The sequence below is a fragment of the Petaurus breviceps genome, unplaced genomic scaffold (genome assembly GCF_028583685.1).
Source record: "Petaurus breviceps papuanus isolate PSGF00001 unplaced genomic scaffold, PetGlider_PUasm1.0 221, whole genome shotgun sequence".
NCBI classification, from domain to species: domain Eukaryota; kingdom Metazoa; phylum Chordata; class Mammalia; order Diprotodontia; family Petauridae; genus Petaurus; species Petaurus breviceps.
The window spans coordinates 10,969,141-10,992,068 of NW_027185877.1; the positions used below are offsets into that span (position 1 = coordinate 10,969,141).

Consider the following 22,928-nt stretch of genomic DNA (forward strand, 5'->3'; position numbering starts at 1 on the left):
AGATTTCACTTATTTTTGTTATTCCTGTCTTAAGAACATGAGTTAACGCTTATCTATTAATCACATACTAAGAAATGTGTGCAGGGTGATAATGGATAAGAATATCACAGACAAATCCACAAACAACCCAAAGATCAATTTAGGCTTCCTTTTCTAAAGTCAATTATTTTATTGCAAACTCTAGGAAGTGTCAAAATTACTTGGAATTTTTTCTAACAATTTTATTCCTTTATCTATTGTCTTTCTTGTACTAATTAGTTGTGAAATGGGCTCCATAAGTTGTATTAACGGGCTCCACCCAAGTATAGCAGTAGGATACTTAGGGGCACTGGGAGAATAGTTCCCTAATCTTCCACCCCAAATATGATATCTGGTAATAGAGAACCCTCAAAAACTGAATATCTAGACATTCTTATTCATAAAGTTTAAAGAATGTAAGCTGAATAGCATGTCTGATTTAGATTAGAGTTCTAATTCTGTTCCTTGGTAGCTTTGTGACCTTGGGCATATCACTGTTTCTAGGTAACCAGTAACTTTCTGATTGCCTGATCCATTAACTTTTTAAATTGCTACTCCTTTATAGTTTTTCACACTCTTGGCCAACTTTCTTACTAAGTACATTCCATATCTTCCCTCAGCTTCAGAGGCATAAGAATTCTCTTGGTGTTCCTCCTATCTCTTTAACTGTATCTACTCTGTCTTTATAACTAGCTCCTTCTTTGTTACTTTGGTCTGACCATGACTTTTTTCTTTTTTCTCTCCCTTAGCCACCAACTGTATGACTCCCAAATCTTTACCTCTGGTCTTGAGTTCCAGATAATAACGATAATAACAGTAGCTTGTACTTATGTAATGTTGTGAGGTTTGCAAAATACTTTACAAATATTATTTGATTTTATCCTCACAGCAACCCTAGACAATAGGTGCTATTATTTCCCCTATTTTATATGTGATGAAACTGAGGAAGTTAAATGATTTGCCCAGGCTCACATCTAGAAAATATCTGAGACAGTTCCCTAGGTATTTGCAGTAGATCCACATCTCCATCTGCCTATATAATATGTCCATCTTGATTCTCAGTAGCATCTCAAACATAGGTTGTCCAAAACCTAAACTCACATTACCCACCCTTCTTCCTGTCCTCTGACTTTACTGTTTGTAGTATTTACTACTATTTACCCATGCTTCTGTCATGTTTATTACCTTCAGACTACTTCTGTCTCGCCTCTCATATTCAGTATTTAACAAGTCCTGTTGATTCCATTTTGCAACATTTCTCATCTACATTCTGTCCTCTGTATTACCTGGGCCCCTGTTAGCACATACTTCCTTCCATTAAGCTCCTTCAGACTTTCCACCTTTCATTTTCTCCCTTCTGTAATCTATACTATTGTCAGAATATCTATTTTTCTTTCCTAAGTATGGCTCTATCTCTTTACTCACCAATCCTTATTGGTTTTCTGTTGTCCTAGCACTACCTTGCCTTTTCTTCTATTACTTTCCTCTGAATACTTCATGATTCAAACAAGCTAGTTTACTCTCTGCTCCTCTCTCCTTTCCCCTGTCAACCATGGGCTGCACAGTATAGTGGAAAGACCCTCGATTTTAAGCCAGCGACATGGGTTCAAATTCTAGCTCCTCCGAATTCTACTTCTGTGATCTTGCACAAGTTGTTTAATCTCTAGGAGCCTTAGTTTTCTCATCTATAAAATGAGGGCATTTGCCCTCAAATTCCAATCCTAAAACTATTATCCTGCAACTTAACTGTCTGGCTTGTTCCCTATTTTTGGAATAGACTACTTCCTCTTTTTGCCTTTTAAACTTCCCTCCTTTTTAAAAAAGCCCAATTTAAAGGCTACCTATTCTGGGAAGCCTTCTCTAATCACCATCAAATGTCATATTTTATATATTAGGTATTAGTATTATTATCTTATCATTTTTTGGATTGATAATTCCAAAAACAGCTGATTCTAAAAATGTGTGTATATGTCCACAACATACTTTTAAATTTTATCTGCATTATTAATCTATTAGATTATCTATCTATCACTTTCTAAATCTAGACAGTTGACAGAATAAATCAAGCCCTAATTTGGAGTGTTAGCCTGTTTCTTATGTGTTAATGAAAATTTAACAATCAGTTTGGTTCTCACAAACCTATTTGAGCTGACTCCAGCACACCCCTGGAAGCCCCTTCAAGATTTATTTAAACTTTGTATCTGCCCCATTGCCTAGAACAGTGTTCCTCACACAGTGAAGTCTGAACAGACTTTAAATGTTAATATAAGTCCCTTGATTCCCCCTTAGGCCCCAGTTTCATCAGTCAAATAGAGATACTATTGTTTGAATTACCTGTTTCGCGGTGTTGTTAGGATCAAAAGAACTAACATATATAGAACATTTTACAATTGAAAAAGGTATATAAACGTGAACTGTTATAATTATGATCTTTACCTGTTCTAGTAATACATTGTGCATTTCTATGTAATAGTCTAGCACAGGAGTTCTTTACCTGGGATCTGTAGACAGATTTTAGGATTTCCATGACCTTGGATGAGAAAATAAAATTTTCATCTTCATCTTCCATTAATATTTAATGGAAATTTAGCATTTCCTTCCATTTTGAATGAAGGCAACAAACCACAGTAACATTAGCAGTATTTGTGTCTTTGTCACCAATCAAAATCACAGATATTTTTATATCACATTGTAGTTGTATATAACTTGAAATAGCATTTATACTCTTTAACTACTTAGAAATTACTATAGTTATTAAACTTACCACTAGATATATTACTATATTGCAACTTTATTTTAATATTTTGTACCTGTGCTTCAATGCAGTTGGTTTCCTTTATGACCTATGTATTTCACTTTTTGCATTTAAAAATATTATTTTGAGAAGAAGTTGGTAGGATTTACCAGAGCATCATAAGGGTATATGACATAAAAATGGTTAAGAATCTTTGATTTAGGGGCGGCCAGGTGGCTCAGCGAGTAAGAGCACCGGCTCCAGTGTTGGGATGACCTGGATCAAATCCAGGCTCAGATACTCAGCACCACACCCAGAAATTGTAACTGGCCATGTAACCTTGAGCAAGTTACTTAACCCCAATTTCCTTAAAAAAAAAAAAAAGAAACTTTGATTTAGTGCTAGAATTATACAAAAGGCATAGGAAAGGCAATAAAGATTCAAAAGGATGCTTGATGTCTGGGATGTTGAAAGGTATCTTTTAAAAACAGACTCTAGGGATTTGTCTTTTTGTTGTGTTACTTATTATTTGGCAAGACTAACCACATGGCCTTGATGTTTTGACAATCTTAACAGTTCTTGCTTTTAAAAAACAGTGAATTTTGATGCTACGTTTTTTTTTTCCCTTTCAGGCAAACTTGTGCTTTGTGGACATTGATAATCACTTTATTGAGCTTCCAGAAGAATTTCCACAATTCCCTAATAAACTAGATTTTATTCAGGAAATTTCTGAAGTTCTCCTTCAGTTTGGAATTCCTCCTGAGGGTAGCCTACACTGCAACGAGAGCAGCATTAAACTTAAGAATATGGTTCTGAAAGACTTGGTCAATGATAAAAAGAATGGAAATGTCTCTACAAATACCATCCACATGTATGAATTACTGAAAGGCAATGAAACCATTGCCCGTCTTCAGGCTCTAACCAAGAGGACAGGTGTAACTGTAGAAAAAGTGGCTCTTTCTCCCTCTCTGGCTGAAAAGAACTTAAAACTGCAATGTGAAGAGGCAGAAATGAGGGACTATAAGCTCAATGTACAGCTACGGGAGGTCTTTGCCAACCGCTTCACACAGATGTTTGCTGATTATGAGGCATTTGTGATTCAGACAGCACAGGACATGGAATCATGGCTGACCAACAGGGAGCAGATGCAGAACTTTGACAAAGTAAAAAACAGTTCCTTTTAATTTGATCCTCAGGGGATGAAATTATTGGCTTGATGTAAAAAAAATTTCAAATTTTTCTCTTGCCTTACCCATTTAGAGTATTCATTCGTATATATAATCTATGTTGCAATATTGATACAAGGTAAATTTTTTTTCAATAAATCAAATTCATTGCCTTTTTAGACAATTAAAAGTTGCCTATATAGGCTATCCCCAACTTACCAACTAGTCGTATTCCACAATTTTTAAGTCTGTTTTGGTATTTGTAGTTTATTTTCCTACAGGTCCCCAAGCCAAACTACAAAGGCCATAATGTATGTATACTTAATGAATACCATACTAACAGTACTATAGGACCTAATCACCATATATAACAATATTTCCATAGAAAAAATGCAGTCAGAAATGCAATTTAGGATGCCAGGAATATATATATATATATATGCTTGCTATAATAGAGGGACTTCCCTCATGTTCCAGTTCACCCATTTGGAAAGTGGAAATAGGGAATTGTCCAGCTCTACATCAGTGGTGATAGTTCCCGTGGACTCTGAGGCAAGGAAGATAGATAGCTGGACTGGGGAATGGGGTGAAATATATGGGTCAATGATGATAATTCTAAGGTATGAAAATAAGAGTAGTTGGATAGCCAGAGCCTTTCCTCTCTTTTATTTATTTGTAAAAAATAACATGCAGGCATTATGTTAGCACAAAAATGACCAGTGTAATATTTCTTAGAAAAACTACAATAAAGTTCTCTTTGTACTCAAAGAAGCTGGGGGAAGATTCATTAGGTAGATAAATAGTGCTTAGGATGTAGTAAACAATTAATGCTTATTGATTAACTGATGGAGGGGTAAGGAGATGGTAATATGGTCAATGCCAGAGACTAGTGCTAGGGCCTTTTCACCACTAAACTGGCCCAGTATCAAGGTAAGAGTAGGAAATAACATATGTGTTTGAGGTATGGGTGAGTTGCCATCAAAGATAGCCTCATCAAGCAAGCAGGTGGAATCAATGTGGCCACCATATTTTACCTAGTGGCTATTTGTACATAAGAGTTAAGATTGCATTTATAAGCACTTTAAAAATTTTTTACTTTAAAAATTTTGAATTTAACATACTCTGCCCCAAGAACAATTCCATATATTATAAATCCTTTTTAAAAATATTTCAAATTGTGTGACTTTTGATATCTCAAATTTTTTCCTAATATGGAAGTTTTCATTATCTGTACTTGATGTGAAAGTGAAATTTTATTAAATGAAATCTTTTCTTTTTCCAGTTTGATTCTATAGTAAAGAAACTTTCTCTTTGTGAAAATCAATGGTTTGACTTCAAATACAGAATTTTTACTTCATTCTAGGTCAAAAAAGAAGAGAAACTGGGCTAGATTATTAATGAAATTCCAAGGTTTTCATCTAAAATTTTATATGAAGGCTAAAAAAGTTTATCAACTTTCAGCTTTTTGAAGTTGATTATTGTCAGAAACCTATGACTCTTTTTCTGCCATGTATCTCATGTGTTGTTATTACTTCCTTAGAGTAAGGCACCTCCAGATAAGTATTATCCTTTTCAGATCACTAGGATACAGTTTAGTTTTCTGTAGTGATAACTGTTAAAGAATAAAATTTCTGCCTTTAGACAATATTGTCTTTCCCTAAATGGCATCCTACTGTCCTTGAAACACCTCCCAAAGTGCCTGATTTACTCCTGGGGTTAGTTTATATGTCTGGAACATTCAGCAAATATGTTTCCAATGATAATTTGTATAAAGAAAGATGATAGAAAAAATAAATCAACATACATTTATTAAGCTCCTTCTGATTTTTTCCATTAGAGTGTGTTTCCATCTGCCAACCAACTTGCTGTTTCACTTATGTATGAAAGTGACTTTTATAAACTGTTCATTAAGAAGCTATTATTGGGGCAGCTAGGTGGTGCAGTGAATACAGCACCAGCCCTGGAGTCAGAAGGACTTGAGTTAAAATCTTAGACACTTAACACTTACTAGCCATGTGACCTTGAGCAAGTTGCTTAACCCCTATTGCCCTGCCTTCCCCCCTCCAAAATAAAAAGCAAAAAAAAAAAAAAAAAGAAGAAGCTATTATAAAGACGAATTGGGATATCTGTTATGGAGAGTGGGATGGAGAATCAATTAAGGAACAGTAGTAGGATTGCTTTATATATGGTCAAATTTCACCTGTCCATATATCTACCAAAGACCTGCCAATTTCAGTATTCCTTAATCTTGTATTTTTGTCATTGAACTTAACTATTTTAATGCCTATTGTCAATTCTATAAAAGGCCCCTAGATAATGCAGTGGATAGAGCATTGGGCTTGGAATCAGGAAGACCCGAGTTCAAATATGGCCTCAAACACTTTTTAGCTGTGTCACAAAACCCCTGTCTGTCCCAGTTTCCTTATCTGTAAAAGAAGGATAATAATAGCACCTACCTCATAGGGTTATTGTAAGGACCAAATGAGATAATATTTGCAAGTCCCTTAGTACAATCCCAAGTGAGATAAAATTATTAAAGTGCTTAGCTCAGTGCTTGGCACATTTCCTTCCTTCTTATAAAAGAGAGAAAGAGAGAAAGAATGTGTATGCCCTCAGAGATTTATCCTTAGAACAAATTTACAAATTCCTACCAAAATTGAAAGTTTATTCTTTTTAATATTTATAACTTTAAGGTGAAAATGTAATTCTTTTTGCATAATCCCCATAGATAATAAATGTTTAAAGTTATCTGTTATCAATCAGTCATTAAGCACTTAGGATTTATTCTGTACCACATACTCTCCCAAGTTCTAGGAATTCAAAGAAAAAGTTAAAAAAAAAACCTTACTCTCAAGGAAATTACAAGATGTGTAATAATAATGATAGCTAACATTTTTATAGCACTTTTAGGTTTGAAAAGTATTCTATATATTATCTCTTTGATCCTTACATATACAAGATAATCTCAGAATGAAAAGTCCCTGCAGAAGATGATACTTCAGCTGTCTTTAAGGAAGCCAGAATTTCTAAGAGGTGTAGGTATAGAGGAAGAAAATTTCAGTAATGAGGATAGATAGCCAATGCAAAGGCAGAGAGATAAACAGTAACTAGTATGGCTGGACCCCAAGTACATGGAAGGGGGTAATTTATAAAATGATGAGAGAGATAGGAAGGGGCCAGGTGATCAAGAACTTTACATGTTAAATGAATTTGTATTTGTTCTTAAAGATATTAAGGGACCATGGGAATTTATTGAGTAGAAGATATGATGGTCAGATCTGAACTTTCAGAAACTCACTTTGTCACTGTGTGGAAGATTGATTAGAGTGTGGAGAGAGACTGAGGCAGGGAGACCAAACAGATGGCTATTGCTTTTGTAGTAATCTAATCAAAAAGTGATGACGAACTAATATGACAACTATGTGAATGGAGAGAAGGGGATGCATGTGAGATGTTATGAAGATGGAAATAAGATTTAGTATTTGATTGAATGCAGTGAGTAAGAGTAGAGAGTTAATAATGACTGAAGTAGTGAACCTAGATGACTGAGAGGAGAGTGATTTCCTCAACAGAACTAACTAGTGGCCTGTAAGGGATAATCCATATCTCAAAGTGTCTTACTTCCAAGAAGCTTCCAGCAACATATGGCATACCTGGTAGAAAAAGATGTATAGGTTTTTGATAATTAACTTTATGAAACTAAAAATTGATAACACTTTGTGATAGTAGCCAGTAAAATCAGTGAGAAGAAGAATATTTGGTGGAGAAGGCACAGGATAGAGCATTGGGGTTACCACTACAACTACCTATAGTGAGCATAACATGGATTAAAAGGAACAGCACCAAAGGCAAGATGAGAACCAAATGAGAATAGGATCAAAAAAGCCCAGAGAGGAAAGTGTCCAGGAAGAGATGGTGGTGAACAGTTTCAAATGTTACAGAAAGGTCAAGAAGGATGAGGACTTAGAAAAAGATATTAGTGACAATTATATTGCAGTAGTGTAGATAGAGCAGTTTGAGATGAATGATGAGGTTAGAAGCTAGATTGCAGAGGGTTTAGAAGAGAGTAAGAAGAGAAAATTTGGAGCTACCAAATACATGGTTTTTTCCAAGGAATTTAGCTGAGAAAGAGAAGCTGTAGGACACTAACAAGTGGGGATGGTAGGACCTAGTTAAGAAAATTTTTTAGTGCTAAGAGAAATTTGGAGTGTTCATACAAATTTTAGGGAAAGAATTAGTAGTTAGAGATTGAAGATTAGAGAAGGGATGATAGTGGGGAATGGAGAAAAATATGCTGCAGGAATGAGAGGGGATAGGATCAAGGATACATATAAAATACTTATCCTTGGCAAGTATAAGAACCACTTCATCAGAGACTGGAGTGAAAGAGGAAAAGGTGGGGGATTATGTCAGAAGAATGTGAGATGAGAAGAGGGAATTCTTGAAAAATGGTCTTAATTTTTTCAGTGAAGTATGAGGAAAGATCCTCAGCTGAGAAAGTGGAGAGGTAAGTTATGAGAGACTTATGAGGAAAAAAGAATTGGGATATCTGTTGTGGAAAGTGGGATGCAGACTCAGTTAAGGAACAGTAGTAGGATTGCTTTGTTTACCCCACTTGAGATTTAATAACATAAATTTATAGTGAACCCATTTGATTTGCTGAAGCTTTATTCAGCAGCACATAAGTAGAAGCAAAGAAGGATTGTAGGAGTAACTTAGAGTTGAGGTTTAGCAAGGCAATAGGATGATAGGCAAATGATTGGCAATAGGAAAAAGGAACAAGGAATTTGAATGAAGAGTATAGTGTGGAATTGAATGTGTTCACTAAGAGATGAATAGATAGTAGAATAGTTTTGCGAGAGCAGGGCCGAAGCTCTGGGGAAGTACTCGGGTAAAGGGATTAGAGGTCATAGTGAGCCTGAAGAGTAAGTTTAGTAGTATTAAGGTATAAAGAGATGAAATGATAAGATTATGACCATATAAAGGAATTTTTGAGTTACTAAAATGAAAGCATAATATTTATGGGTCTTGACAAAATCAATGCTGTGGATGGAAGACTAGGTCATGGTAACTGAATTGATCGAGCACCTAGGAATTTAGAGCATTTGATTGAATATCAGAATGTATGTTGAAGTTCCTACTATGAGATCAGTCTCTGAAAATGTGGTATTAGTGGACAAAGTTGTAAGTGATTATAAATTGAACATAAAGGTGTGTTCTTGGAGTGCTATTTGAAATTTCAGTGGGCATTATTGTGTCAAAAGATTAGAAGGTATAATTGAAAGGAAAGACCTCAATAATATGGACATTTTTAGATGTAAAAATAATAATAAAGAGTGCTAACTTCACTAATTGCCTAATTATCTCCTTACAGGCTTCTTTCCTGTCTGATCAGCCTGAGCCTTATCTCCGATTCCTTTCACGCTTCATTGAAACACAGATGTTTGCCACCTTTGTTGATAATAAAATTATGTCCCAGTGGGAGGAAAAAGATCCTCTACTTCGGGTCTTTGACTCAAGGATTGAGAAGATAAGACTGTATAATGTAAGAGCACCTGTTTTGCGGACCTCTATATATCAGAAATGCAACACTTTAAAAGAAGCAGGTACACTCAGTTTGTAATCTAAAATAAAATTTCTTATCTGTTTCCCTTTCTACATGTTATTCCCACTGTGCATGCAATTTTTTTTCTTCCTTTACTATTCACTTTCTTCCAGTTACCTATGTTTAATGTAATGTTGGGAGGAAAGAAGGAGATGGATGGATATGTCTAATTTCATTCTTTTATATTTTCTAGGGAAAGGTTTCATACCTCCTTTTGCATTTTTAGTCTTTCAGTTTCTAGAAGAAAAACAGTAATAAATATGATGAAGCATTATTATAATGAATTGAGTGCAGAGGTCACATGATTGATCTATGATAATCATTATACACTTTTGGATCTAATGCCAAAAATGTTAGCTTCTATCCCTTACTTTATGCTACTTAAGGAAGTATTTCTCAAACACTTTTCCCTGTGTCATTCAGAAAATCTTGGTTTTTAAAATAATAAATGTGAGATGCCTCTTGACATATAAATACAGAAGGATTTGATTGACATAAATAATGCAGTGGTACACACAAATAATAGTCTGATTTATAACCTTCTTCAATTAGAAATATATTTAAGTTATTGAAATGAGTAACTTTTCCCTTTGTCAGTGTATGAATGGAAAATTTTATATGAATTTTTCTTTTTAGTGTGATATAGTCCTTAAGTAATTTTTAAGTGGGCATACAAAAATTTTGAATATTTTATTTAATGAGCTATTTTATGTTAACAGATGACTATTTCCATATCCTTAGTTAATTGCAAAAGACATACTTCTCTAGAAAAGAATGGATGAAAAAGCATTTTTAAGTTCTTGCCCTCTGCTAAGTGCTAGGGATACAAATAGGAAAGTAAGACTGTGTATAAAGAAGCTCACATTTTGGGAGCTAGTCAGATGAAAAGGCTTCCTGGTCCTTGGGGTGCAGCAGCAGAGTACCATGGTAATACACTTGTCTCTTTAATTTCTTTCAGTTCTCTTAATTCTACTGATAAAACCATATCTATTTCTGTCATCATTTAATAGGATCTTGGTGGTAAAAACTTTTCCAAATTTTCAGTAGCTGTGTGGTCCCAGGAGGTAAGGCCTACAAAATCTATGGAAGCTGTTGTCAGTTTATATCTCTACCAGGGCTGATTCCCTGGATGGTGGCTTTCAGGTCTGGACTGGTATAACAGGAAGCACCCTCACATACCCAGGATAGCTGCTAGCACAGGTTCTTTGATCTGCTTTTCTAAAGGAAAGCAACTCAAAAAGGGTTAACAATCTTACTTTAATCAGTCAAACATATATCATTTATCTAGTTCAGGAGAAAAACTCAGCATCCTGAACTAAAGAGAACACAAACAGAAGTTACAAGCAGACAAAAAATACAGACAGTTCAGCAAACAGGGCTTCTAGCTGTCTGACCATTACATACATACCTAGTTAGTCACCAGAGAGAGAAGCACCAACATCTGGGTTTTCAAAGCTGAGGGCTCAGCAGCTGCCCAGAGTCTCATCTGGCCAAATCACACAACTCTTCCCAAAGTGAACCCCAAAGCAAAACCTCGCCTCACAGGTATGTATAGCCTTCTCCAGGGTCAAAGAACATCACAACCCTCGTGACTCACTTGACCACAAAGTAACAAAAGTTGTCCCTTCCTGAAAAACAAGCCTCTCTCAAAGCCAGCTTCTCCTGTGGGCTCTGCTCCACCCTTCAGCAAACTCTTCACACCACAGGCTCCATGTGACCACATTCAGCCTATTAGGAGGCAGAGTTTATTTTCAAATCAGGAAAGCTTCTCAGGTTTGACTTAGGATTATTAAGGGGCAGGGAAGATGTTCAAATTCTCATTATCATTACAACTGGAAACAGAGCTGATACTCTGGGGCTTGGGCAGAGGGCTAGGGGGTCAGTGTGGTGCTGCTGTTTTATGAGCTTTTTGGCTTAGCATCCTGGACATTGTAGTCTGAGGGGTGATTGTGGTAATTCCTTGTTTCTTTCTTTTTTATTTTAATTAATTTATTTTTAGTTTTTTAATTTAATTTTTAAAATTAATTTATTTTAGTTTTCAGCATTCATTTCCACAAGATTTTGAGTCCTCCCCCTACCCCAAGATGGCATGCATTCTGATTACCCCTTCTCCCATTTGCCCCACCTTCTGTCACCCACCCCCTTCTCTTATCCCTTCCCCCCTTCTTTCTTGTAGGGTAAGATAGATTTCTATCTTGACAGTATGTCTTATTTCCCAGTTGCATGTAAAACAATTTTTAACATTCATTTTTAAAACTTTGAGGTCTAAATTCTCTCCCTTCTTCCCTCCACACCAATGCTCATTGAGAAGGCAAGCAATTCAATATAGGTTGAAGGTAAGCAATTTGATTTAGGTTATACATGTGTAGTTATGTAAAACACTTCCATAACAGTCATGTTGTGAAAGACTATATTTTCTTAGCCTGGCATATAGTAAGAGCTTAATAGAGGGGCAGAACAAGATGGCCAAATAAAAGCAGGAATTTGCTTGCATTCTCACTCCAGCTAACTCCAATACCTATAAAAATATTACTCTAAACAAACTTTAGAGCTACAGAACCCACAGACAGAGAAAAACAAATCTCCTGTTGAAGGCAGCCTGGAAGGCCAACAGGAAGGGTCGGTCTATAGCATCAAGCTATATCCTCCTTTCTATCATTCCTGCCTCTCATCCCCTTCCCCCTACTTTCCTATAGGGTAAGACAAATTTCCATACCCAGTTGAGTGTGTATGTTATTCCCTCCTTATCACCATCTTGGTCTAAAGGGAAGTTGTGGTCAAAGTAATCATGATCTAACTTGCCTGAAATATGCCCTCTCTTGTCTTGATATTTAGAGTACCATGCTGCTTCACTTCAGTTAGGTCAGTCTTCCTGCCTTGTGGGTAGTCCTTTCTTTTGGAGTGATTTATCCCCTCAGTTTGTTTTCTCACTTGTAAAAAGTAAAAATAATAATAATACTCCAGGGACTGTCCCACAAAAATCAGGGCCTCACCTGGCAACTCTCTGTACCTGTGAGATGATATGTCTAGTCCTGCCTCGTCCCTCTCCTTATCCCTAAAATAATAAGACATTTAGAGGCTACTTGAATGTAATTGATTCCTGTGAGAAGAAAAGAAAAAAAAAGACAGCTAACTCAGATTATGTCACTTACTTTTACCTCTTATTTGATTGAGTTTTGCTATTTTCTTTATTTGGACCCAGGGTACACAAGTAAATAACCTTCAACCGATTAGATAACTAATCTTTCACAAATAAGCAATAATTTATATGCTATGCAAACGTCTTTTTTCATACAACTTTAGAGGTCTTTGACCTTCTGAAAGTATCTTGGTAGTCTGATAATGATCCACATTGTTGGGACTTATCTTATGGTAGGTAATAGAGTGAATGAAATCAATTATACTGCCCAACATATGTGGTTACTTTTGTACATAAGTCTGTGGCTAGTGTAAGTGACTCATTGAGCCAGTATCACTCTCCTGATTTTGACAAGTTTTGAAAGGTAGAACCACTGTTTTTAATTCAATGAATTCATTTCCAATAAGATATTTCACATTGCCTTCTATTTTTTCATTTGTTTTGATCTGTTTTACAATATCTTGATTCCTCATAAATTCATTAGCTTCCAGTTGCTCCAATCTAATTTTGAAGGAGTTATTCTCTTCAGTGAGTTTTTGAAATTCCTTTTCCATCTGGCAAATTTGACTTTTTAAGGCATTCTTCTCTTCATTGACTTTTTGAGCTTCTTTTGCCATTTGAGTTAGTCTATTTTTTAAGGTATTATTTTCTTCAGTGTATTTTTGGGTCTCCTTTAGAAGGCTATTGACTTGCTTTTCATGATTTTCTTGCATCATTCTCATTTCTCTTCCCAATTTTTCCTCCACTTCTCTTACTTGAGTTTCAAAATCTTTCTTGAGCTCCTCCATGGCCTATAACGAATTCATATTTTTCTTGGAGGCTTTTGATGCAGGAGTTCTGACTTCACTGTCTTCCTCCCACTCCTTGCCTTGATCCTTTTTGTCCCCCCAAAAGAATTCTGTGGTCTGTTTGTGCTTCATCTGCTTACTCATCTTGCCAGTCAATTACTTGACTTTTGAGCTCTTTGTCATGGTAGAACTCTACTTCCAGAATGGAGAGTGCTTTGTTCCAAATCGCTGGGGTTTTCGCAGCTGCCGGAGCTATTAGGAGGGCTCCCTCTCTATAGCCCCTGGCTCACTGGCCACACACCCCAGGAACACCACCCAAGACCACAATCCTGATCCAAGCAGGTTAAAGCAAAAGCGATTACCATCTGAACAGTGATTTGGTCCCCCACAATCTGCAGGCAAGGAGCTCTTGAGGCAGCAAAGCGGCATGGCTACACAGCCACAGGGCCTCTGCCGCTTCTCGCCCCAGGGGCATGGGCCAGACTGTGCTCTTCCATGCACCCCCTCTCCATTCCAACAGAGTTCCACACTGACCTTTTACTTTATCCTTGGCATTTTGGGTTGAGAAGTATGGAAACCCACCACAGCTGCTGGTGATTCATTCTCCTGAACTCTGCTCTGGTTGCTGCTAGTCAGTGCTGCTCTGGGGCTGGAACCACGAGGCTCATGGGAGACTATGGTAGGCTCCCAGTGTGCTGCAATAGACCCTTCCTGTTGGCCTACTGGGCTGCTGTCAGTAGGAGATTTGTTTCTCTCTGTCACTTTGTGGGTTATATACCTCTAAAATTTGTTTGGAGTCATTTTTTTTACACATATTGGAAGCGATTGGAGCGGGAGCCCATGCCAAGTTTGTGCTTCTACTCCGCCATCTTGGCTCTGCCCCACTCAATGAATTTATTTCAAGAAATAATAATCTATAATATGCTAGGCACTGGGGATTCAAAGATAAAAATGGAAAGCAGTCCCCACCTTCAAGAATTTTATTGTTGGGCGGCCAGGTGGCTCAGCAAGTAAGAGCACCGGCTCCAGTGTTGGGATGACCTGGATCAAATCCGGGCTCAGATACTCAGCACCACACCCAGAAATAATAACTGGCCGTGTAACCTTGAGCAAGTTACTTAACCCCGATTGCTTTAAAAAAATAAAAATTAAAAAAAAGAATTTTATTGTTGCTACTGTTGGTTACAATATATAAACAGAAAAACAAATAACATGCCATGATGTTTGACATATTTACCACCCCTTCTCAGTCTCCTTTACTAATTTGCCATCCATAGCATACCCCCTAATTGTGTATAGAACTCATTCCTGGGCCCTCTTTTTTTCTTTCCCTACATGCTTTATATTGATAACCTCATCAGCTCCATAGGATTCAATTGTCATCTCTATGCTGATGGCTCACAGATCTATATATCCAACACCAATCTTTTCCTTGAGCAGTAGTGACGTATAACCAGCTACCTTTCAAATCTTTCAAACTAGATGTCCTATACCTAGGAGTTTTCTTTTGGGGATCTTTTTCAGGAGGTGATCAGTAGATTCTTTCAACCTCTATTTTGCCCTCTGGTTCTAAAACATCAGGGCAATTTTCCTCAAGAATTTCTTGAAGGATGATTCCTAGATTCTTTTTTTGATCATGGCTTTCAGGTAGTCCATTAATTTTTAAATGATCTCTCCTGGATCTATTTTTCAGGTCAGTGGTTTTTCCAATGAGATATTTCACATTGCCTTCTATTTTTTCATTTGTCTGGATCTGTTTAATAGCATCTTGATTTCTCATAAAGTCACTAGCTTCCATTTGCTCCAAGCTAATTCTGAAGGAATGATTTTCTTCAGTGAGCTTTTGAGATTCTTTTTCTATCTGGCAATTTCAACTTTTTAAGGCATTCTTCTCCTCATTGGCTTTTTGAACCTCTTTTGCGATTTGAGTTGGTCAATTTTTTAAGGTGTTATTTTCTTAAGTCAGGTTGTTGACTCTCATTTCATAATTTTCTTGCATCATTCTCATTTCTCTTCTGAATTTTCTCTCCACTTCTCTTATCTGGTTTTTAAAATCCTTCTTAGGGTCCTTCATGGCCTGTAACCAGCTCATATTTTTCTTGGAAGCTTTTGGTGCAGGAGTTCTGACTTCACTGTCTTCCTCCTGTTCCATGCTTTGATCCTTTTTGTCCCCAAAATAGGAGTGTAAAGTCAGATTGCTGAGCTGGCTTTGCTTCTTTTGCTTGCTCATATTGCTTCTCAATTCCTTGACTTTTGAGCTTTTGGTCACAGTAGAACTCTGCTACCAGAGAGGGGAGCTTTGTCCCAAATCTCTGGGTTTTTCTCAGCTGCTGGAGCTATTAGTTGGCTGCCCTCTCTGAAGTCTCCACATGCTCTGGCAAACTGGTCACACACCCCAGGACCTCCACCTAAGACAGTGGTCCAGATCCAAGCAGGTTAAAGCAAGAGTGATTACCTCTCAGATTGGTCGCTTGGTTCCCCTACAATCTGCAAGCCAGGAGCTCTGAAGCAGCCACATGGTGGGGGCTGCATGGCCGCAGAGCCTCAGCTACTTCTCGACCCAGGGGCAAGGCCCAGATCACACTCCCAAACTCCCTGTTCCTGCAAAGTCTACACAGACCTCTCACTTTTTCTTTGGCTTCTATGGGTTGATAATTCTGGAAACTGCCACAGCTGCTATGGCTATGATCTAAAGTCCCTCCAGCTGGTGGCTGGTTGTGTCTGCCCTAAGGCTAAAATCTCGGGCTTGCACTGGGCTGAGCTCAGCTCTCAGAGCGCTGCACCTGCCAGGCTGTCTTCAGCAGGAGGTTAGCTTCTCTCTGTCATTTTGTGGGTTCTGTAGCTCCAAAGTTTGTTTAGAGTCTTTTTTTACATGAATTGGAGGAGGTAGAAGCAGGAGCCTGTTGGGAATTCTTTTTCTACTCTGCCATCTTGGCTCCGCCCCCTAGATGTTCCCTATGTCTCAAACACATCAGATCAAAAAAAAACTTCATTACTTTACCCTGAAAACCTCTCTTCATAACTTTACTATTTCTATTGAGTTCCATTGTTTTTCATTCATTTTTTAGCCATGTCCAACTATCTAGCTCATTTTACTGATAAGGAAACTGAAGCAAACAGGGTTAAATGACTTTACTAGTTCACAGCTAGCAAGTGTCTGAGGTCAGATTTGAACTTGGGTCCTGACTCAAGGGCCAGTACTCTATCTACTATGCCACCTAGCTGCTGCCTATTAAAGTCACCATTATTCTTTTAAGTCCCCCAAATCCATAGTCTTGATGTTATCTTCAACTTCTCACCCTCTCATCCCATGTATATAATCTGTTGCCAAATCTTGATATTTCTGCCTATGCCACCCATCCTAGGGAAGTTTACATGACCTCTCTCCTGGACTATTATAATGACTCCTTATTTTCTCTCCTTCCTCATCTTACTCTACTCTAATCCATTACACACACACACACACACACACACACACACACACACACACACACACACATACATATATATCTCTATACATATTTTTTAAAAAAAATTTTAATCAGTCAAGATCCATCTTCTAATCCATAGCTAATGAAAACAAATTTCCACATTGACCAAGTCCAAAAATTTTTTTTTCTCATTTTGCATTCTATGTCCTTCACCTCTCTGTCAGGAGATGGGTATTTCTTCATTAGTCCTCTGGAGTCCTGATTTGGTCATTGCACTGATTAGAGTTCAGCACAGTAATATTCATTCACACTTATATATCATTACTTGTTTATCCATTCCCCAATTTATAGACACCCTCTCACATTCTCATTATTTAACACCTCAAAAAGAGACATAAATGTTTTTGTACATCCTTAGAGTTTGTTTGGCTTAAGACTGATTCCTCCGTCTGTCCACCCTCCCTCTTGTTCTCTTTCCTCCATTTTATCCTTTCCTTCCCATTTCCTCATAGAGTGAAATGTATTTCTATATCCAACTCTTTGTGTGTGTATATTCTTTCTTTTGACCAATTCAAATGAGAATAAGTTTTAAGTCTTAGTTGCTTCCCACCAACTTCTCCTCATTGTTTGTATAGATGTCTACTTATACACCCTCATTATGCGAGATACTTTTCCCTAACATTCCTTTATCTTCCCCACATCCCCCAGTTCATTCCTCTTCCCTTCTCTTTTCATTCTTAAATCATGAAGATATAGCAAAACCACTTCCAGGCCGTGTCTAATTGTCTCTAGAGAGGGTGATAGTTTTCAAAGAAATCATATGTATCGTCTCTTCATATTTGAATATAAAGTTAATTCCTTATAATTTTTAATTTGTGTTTACCTTTTTATATTTCTTTTTACTCCTACATTTTAACTTCAAAAGTTTCTTCACAACTTTGATCAGAAATACTTAGAGGTCCACTATTTTCTTTTTTTTTTCAGTTGCCAGGGTGATTGTAAATTTTATTACAAAATTCAGATTTGGTGTTTATAAAACATGATAGTTGTCCTAGGGAATGGTTATGTTTCATTTTACAGAAACTCTTTTTTATGATACATAATGTTTAGAATTTCCATTACATCCTTTACTTTTTTGACTAGTGATTTTTGAGCCAATAAAACAAAAATGTGTTAGATGCCAAAAGTTGTATAGCATTCATATTGGTGAATTTTAAGTTGGAATTTTCTGATGCCTAGAAATTAAAAAATATTTCCTAAATGTTCATAACAAAACATTTATATATAAATTGGGTAATATAGTAATATTACCTTTTCAGAAAACTCTTTAAGATGGCAAAATTTGTGTAATTTATACAATCTGCTCAATCTTTTTATTAACACACAAGTTAATTTTTTTGATTTGACAAAAACTTCAAAAGTACTCCTTTGTATATAAGGGAATAAATTATCACACAATGATTCCCCATCCAAAGCATTTTTTTCTTAAATGTGTACCACACATACACACACATACACACACACACACACACACACACCTGTTGCCATGTGGGTTGTTATTTAGTTTTTGTTTGTTTGGGTTTTCTTGAAAAATATGTACTGCCCACATATATTTGTTTTCAAATGAAGAGGTGTATTCTGAGCCTTCTCATTTTACAGTAGATGTATTATCTGGAATGAACAACCAAGGTTCATCCAGAGAAAAACTTTTACTACTTCTTTGGTTGAAGGTTCTTCTAAGCTTTTTTTTAAACTTTCATTTTATCCTCTTCCTTGATAGGTGTAGGTTCTAAACCTAAATATTCTATATCTTCCTTTACATAGCTTAGTTTTCATTGTTGTTGATAATTGCTGTTGCTTATGGATTTGTTTCTAGTTGGAATATTGAAAATGTCTAGTATGGACTGAAGTCTTATGGTAAAATGCTTTAGAGCAACCTGGGTAGCCATGCATTTTGTCGCTCAAAGAGTGAATCAATAGTTTAGAAGTCTGTACTAAATTTTGGGTCTGTGACCTATTTTCCAATGTTATATGAGTTGTTTTGATTTGATATCTGGACCACTACTTCGTGATTTCACACTTTTATCAACTTGGGTTTTTTTTTTCTTACTTTAACTATCTTATGAAAATTTTGCTGAAATTCCTCAGCATTCCTTATTATACTTTTAATTCCACTTCTAGTCTTGCTATGAATTCTTGTTTTGCTGAAATAATTTTTTTCTGAGTACCTGTAGCTCTGTTTTGCTTAGACTGAATCAGAGATTTAGTGTTCTTGGACTTAACATTCTTACAATCTAATGAAAAAATGTTGCCGGACTGGCTATTTCTTTCATCTTGAATTTCTGCTATTCCTTTTTTAAAAATTAATTAATTTATTTTTAGTTTTCAGCATTCACTTCCATAAGATTTTGAGTGAATTTCTGCTATTTCATGAAATTCTATTTTAATCTTTTCAGCATGCTGTTATGGCCTATGGTCAGGAGGAGAAAACAGATACTGTTTTCTAAAACACTGCTTATTACACTTAAAACACCCTTTAAATCAGTTCATTAAAATCTGTAGCATTTGAGTGTTCATTAAATACTTTAGTGTCTGCTCCTTTAATACTACCCAAAAGATTTGTAGTTTCTTGAAGTGAGTAGTTTAACAGCAGTTTCCATAGTATCATGCGATTCTATACTATATTCAGTAATCAAAACCACAGAATTGAATAGAACCACACTGTTCTTTTCTCTATTGTTTGGAGTTGAACAAGCAGCAATATTGGATGAGGTAGCAGCAGCCTCTGCTACCTCCATTTAGTCACCCTCCCTGGAAAATTTTAAGATTTCCTTTGATGTATGATCAATATGTCCATTAGAATCCTTTGAGATTACCTGTTTTATTGGTAATATGATAATTTTGTTTAAGTTCTTCTTTATCTAAAAGCATGAAAAATACTGGGCTGCCACTCTTGGTTTTATTTTTTTCTTTTTCTTCAGTACTACAAGTCTCTGAAAAGTAAGGAGTAATTAATGAGTGGGATGGAACAGCTGTTTCTCCCTTGTGACATTTATGTTTAACAACTAATTTGGCTTTGTCCTTAAGCTAATCACAAGGTGCTGGATGACTTGAAAAAACTGTTGACACTTCAAGTACCTCTTCTGTTTAACCAAGTATGTCAATGCCTCCTTTTGACTACTGGTTTGGGTGTTGTACGAACACCTTCTTCCTTATTTTGTACACCTGTCCAGTAGTCTGAGATTTCTGTTTTTTGTACTGATACATTCTTGACAGTTGCTCCCTTTGAATTAGTTAAACTTGTTGTATTTAAACACTTGGCTAGAGTGTATATTTGCAAGCTTCATACTTCTCCTTGTGCCACTAAACAAGGCAATTTTGTTGGTGATGTAACTGAAATGTCTTCCACTTTGTTCCTTAGATTTCTGTTAGGCAAAATAAGTTCTTCATCAATGGTGTCATTACCACTTTCTTTAACATCCTTCATCTATTACATTATCAAGACCAACAACTATTGAACAAGGCACCTGGAAATTGGGTTCATTGCTATCCAAAAGAGGAAAACATAATTGGTTACTCACAGATCCTAGCATAAGATTCTCATTGCCGAGCATGTTCTTCAGCAAGTCTTCTAAGACATCATGACTTGTATTAAAATCCTCACAGACTTCATTCTCCATGTTGGATTATTAAATCACCTTGAGGCTATGCTCCCGAACTTCCTTCAGGGACCCTTTCCTACCAGGCCTTTTTTGATTTCACAGCTCACTTCCTTTTTTTTTTTTTTTTGCTTTTTGGAGGGCAATTGGGGTTAAGTGACTTGCCCAAGGTCACCCAGCTAGTTTTTGTGTTAAGTGTCTGAGGCCAGATTTGAACTCAGGTCCTCCTGACTCCAGAGCCAGTGCTCTATTCACTACACCACCTAGCCACCCCGACAGCTCACTTCTTAATCCCTGTACACATATTATTTCATTAAAGATCAATTTTTTCTTTACCATTTTTCTTTAGCATTATATTCAGTTTTACTGGGTAAATTATTCTTAGCTCTCAGCCCATATCCTTTGATTTCTAGAACATCTTATTCCAACTTCTCGTATTCCTTATAGTGGTGGCTACTAAAATTTGTAGGATCCTAACTGGCTTGTCAGAACTTGTGTAGCTAAGCAAAACATTTCCATAGTGGATATATTGTTAAAGACTGACTATATTTCCCTCCATCCTATCCCACCTCCCATTTGTCCTATTCTCTACTTTGATCCTGTCCCTTTTCAAAAGTGGGTGCTTCCAACTTCCCTCCCCCCCCAGCCTGCCCTCCCTTCCATCATCCCCTCCTTCCCCTTCCCCCTACTCTCCTATAGGGTGAGATACCCTATTTAGTGTGTATTTCATTCCCTCCCTAAGCCAAATTCAATGAGAATAATGTTGACTCATTCCCTGTTGACCTCCTATTCTTCCCCTCCATTGTAACAGTTTTCCCTTGCCTCTTCTATATAACATAATTTACCCCCATTCTGTTTCTCCCCATCTCCTCTCATTATATTCCTCTCTCACCTCTTAATTTTACCTTTTAAGTATCATCCCTTCCTATTAAATTAGTCCTGTGTCCTCTATGTATACTTGTACACACATATATATATACACACTCACATATGTATTCATATGCCCATATACCCTCCTATATAGACATAAATATGTATGTATATGTACATATATATATACATTTCAATTCCCTTCAACAATTCTCATAGTGAGAAAAGTTTCATAAGTTACAATTATCATTTTTCCATGTAGGAATATAAATAGTTCAACTTTGGTAAGTTACTTATGATTTCTTTTCCCTATTTACTTTCTCATGCTTTTCTTGCTTCTTGTGTTTGAGTGCCAAATTTTCTATTCAACTCCGGTTTTTTCATCAAGAATGCTTGAAAGTCAAACCCAGGACCTATATGAACACAACTACAAAACACTTTTCACACAAATAAAGTCAGATCTAACTAATTGGAAAAACACCAATTGCTCATGCCTGGGTCAAATTAATATTAAAAAAATGACAATTTTACCTAAATTAAATTATATATTTAGTGCCATACCAATCAATTTACCAAAAAACTACTTTATAGAGCTAGAAAAAAATAGTAACAAAATTCATTTGGAAGAACAAAAGGTCAAGAATATCAAGGGAATTAATGAAAAGAAATGCTAGGGAAGGTGGACTAACTAGCTATACCAGATTTTAATCTGTATTATAAAGCAGTAGTCCTCAAAACTACTTGGTACTGGCTGAGGAATAAAGTAGTGGATCAATGGAATAGATTGGGTACATGAGACTCAGCAGTCAATGACTATAGTAATCTACTGTTTGATAAACCCAAAGACCCCAGCTTTTGGGATAAGAACTCACTATTTGACAAAAACTGCTGGGAAAACTGGAATATAGTATGGCAGAAACTGGGCATAGACCATTATCTAACACCATATACCAAAATCAAGTCTAAATGGGTGCATGATCTAGGTATAAAGGTTGATACTGTAAGCAATCTGGGAAAGCAAGGAATAGTTTACCTGTCAGATTTGTGGAGAGGGGAAGACTTTATGACCAAACAAGAATTAGAGAGCATTATAAAATGCAAAATGGATAATTTTGATTACATTAAATTGAGAAGTTTCTGTATAAACAAAGCCAATGTAACCAAGATTAAGAGGGAAGTGGAATAAAGGATAAAGGACCGATTTCTAAAATATACAGAGAATTGAGTCAAATCTATAAGAATACAAGTCATTCCCCAATTGATAAATGGTCAAAGGATATGAAGAGGTAGTTTTCAGAGGAAGAAATTAAACATATCTAAAAGCATATGAAAAAATGCTCTAAATCACTATTTATTAGAGAAATGCAAATCAAAAAACAACTGTGAGGTACCACAGCTCACCAGTCAGATTGGCTAAAATGACAAAACAGGAAAATGACAAATGCTGGAGAGGATAAGGAAAAATTAGAATACTAATTCATTGCTGGTGGAGTTGTGAACTGATCCAACCATTCTGGA

General features: G+C 36.4%; 1 protein-coding gene and 1 pseudogene across 2 annotated transcripts in view; one reads left to right on the forward strand and one right to left on the reverse strand.

Annotated features, from left to right (window-relative positions):
* Nucleotides 1-22,928, forward strand: part of DENND5B (DENN domain containing 5B) — a 229,221-nt gene that overhangs the window by 104,769 nt on the left and 101,524 nt on the right. For both annotated transcript variants that reach the window (XM_069094863.1, XM_069094862.1), the window contains exons 5-6: nucleotides 3,385-3,915; nucleotides 9,293-9,524. In XM_069094863.1, the coding sequence (XP_068950964.1) occupies nucleotides 3,385-3,915; nucleotides 9,293-9,524 (763 nt within the window). The remainder of the gene's footprint in view (nucleotides 1-3,384; nucleotides 3,916-9,292; nucleotides 9,525-22,928) is intronic.
* On the reverse strand, nucleotides 13,988-20,561 carry LOC138166315 (PHD finger protein 3-like; annotated as a pseudogene).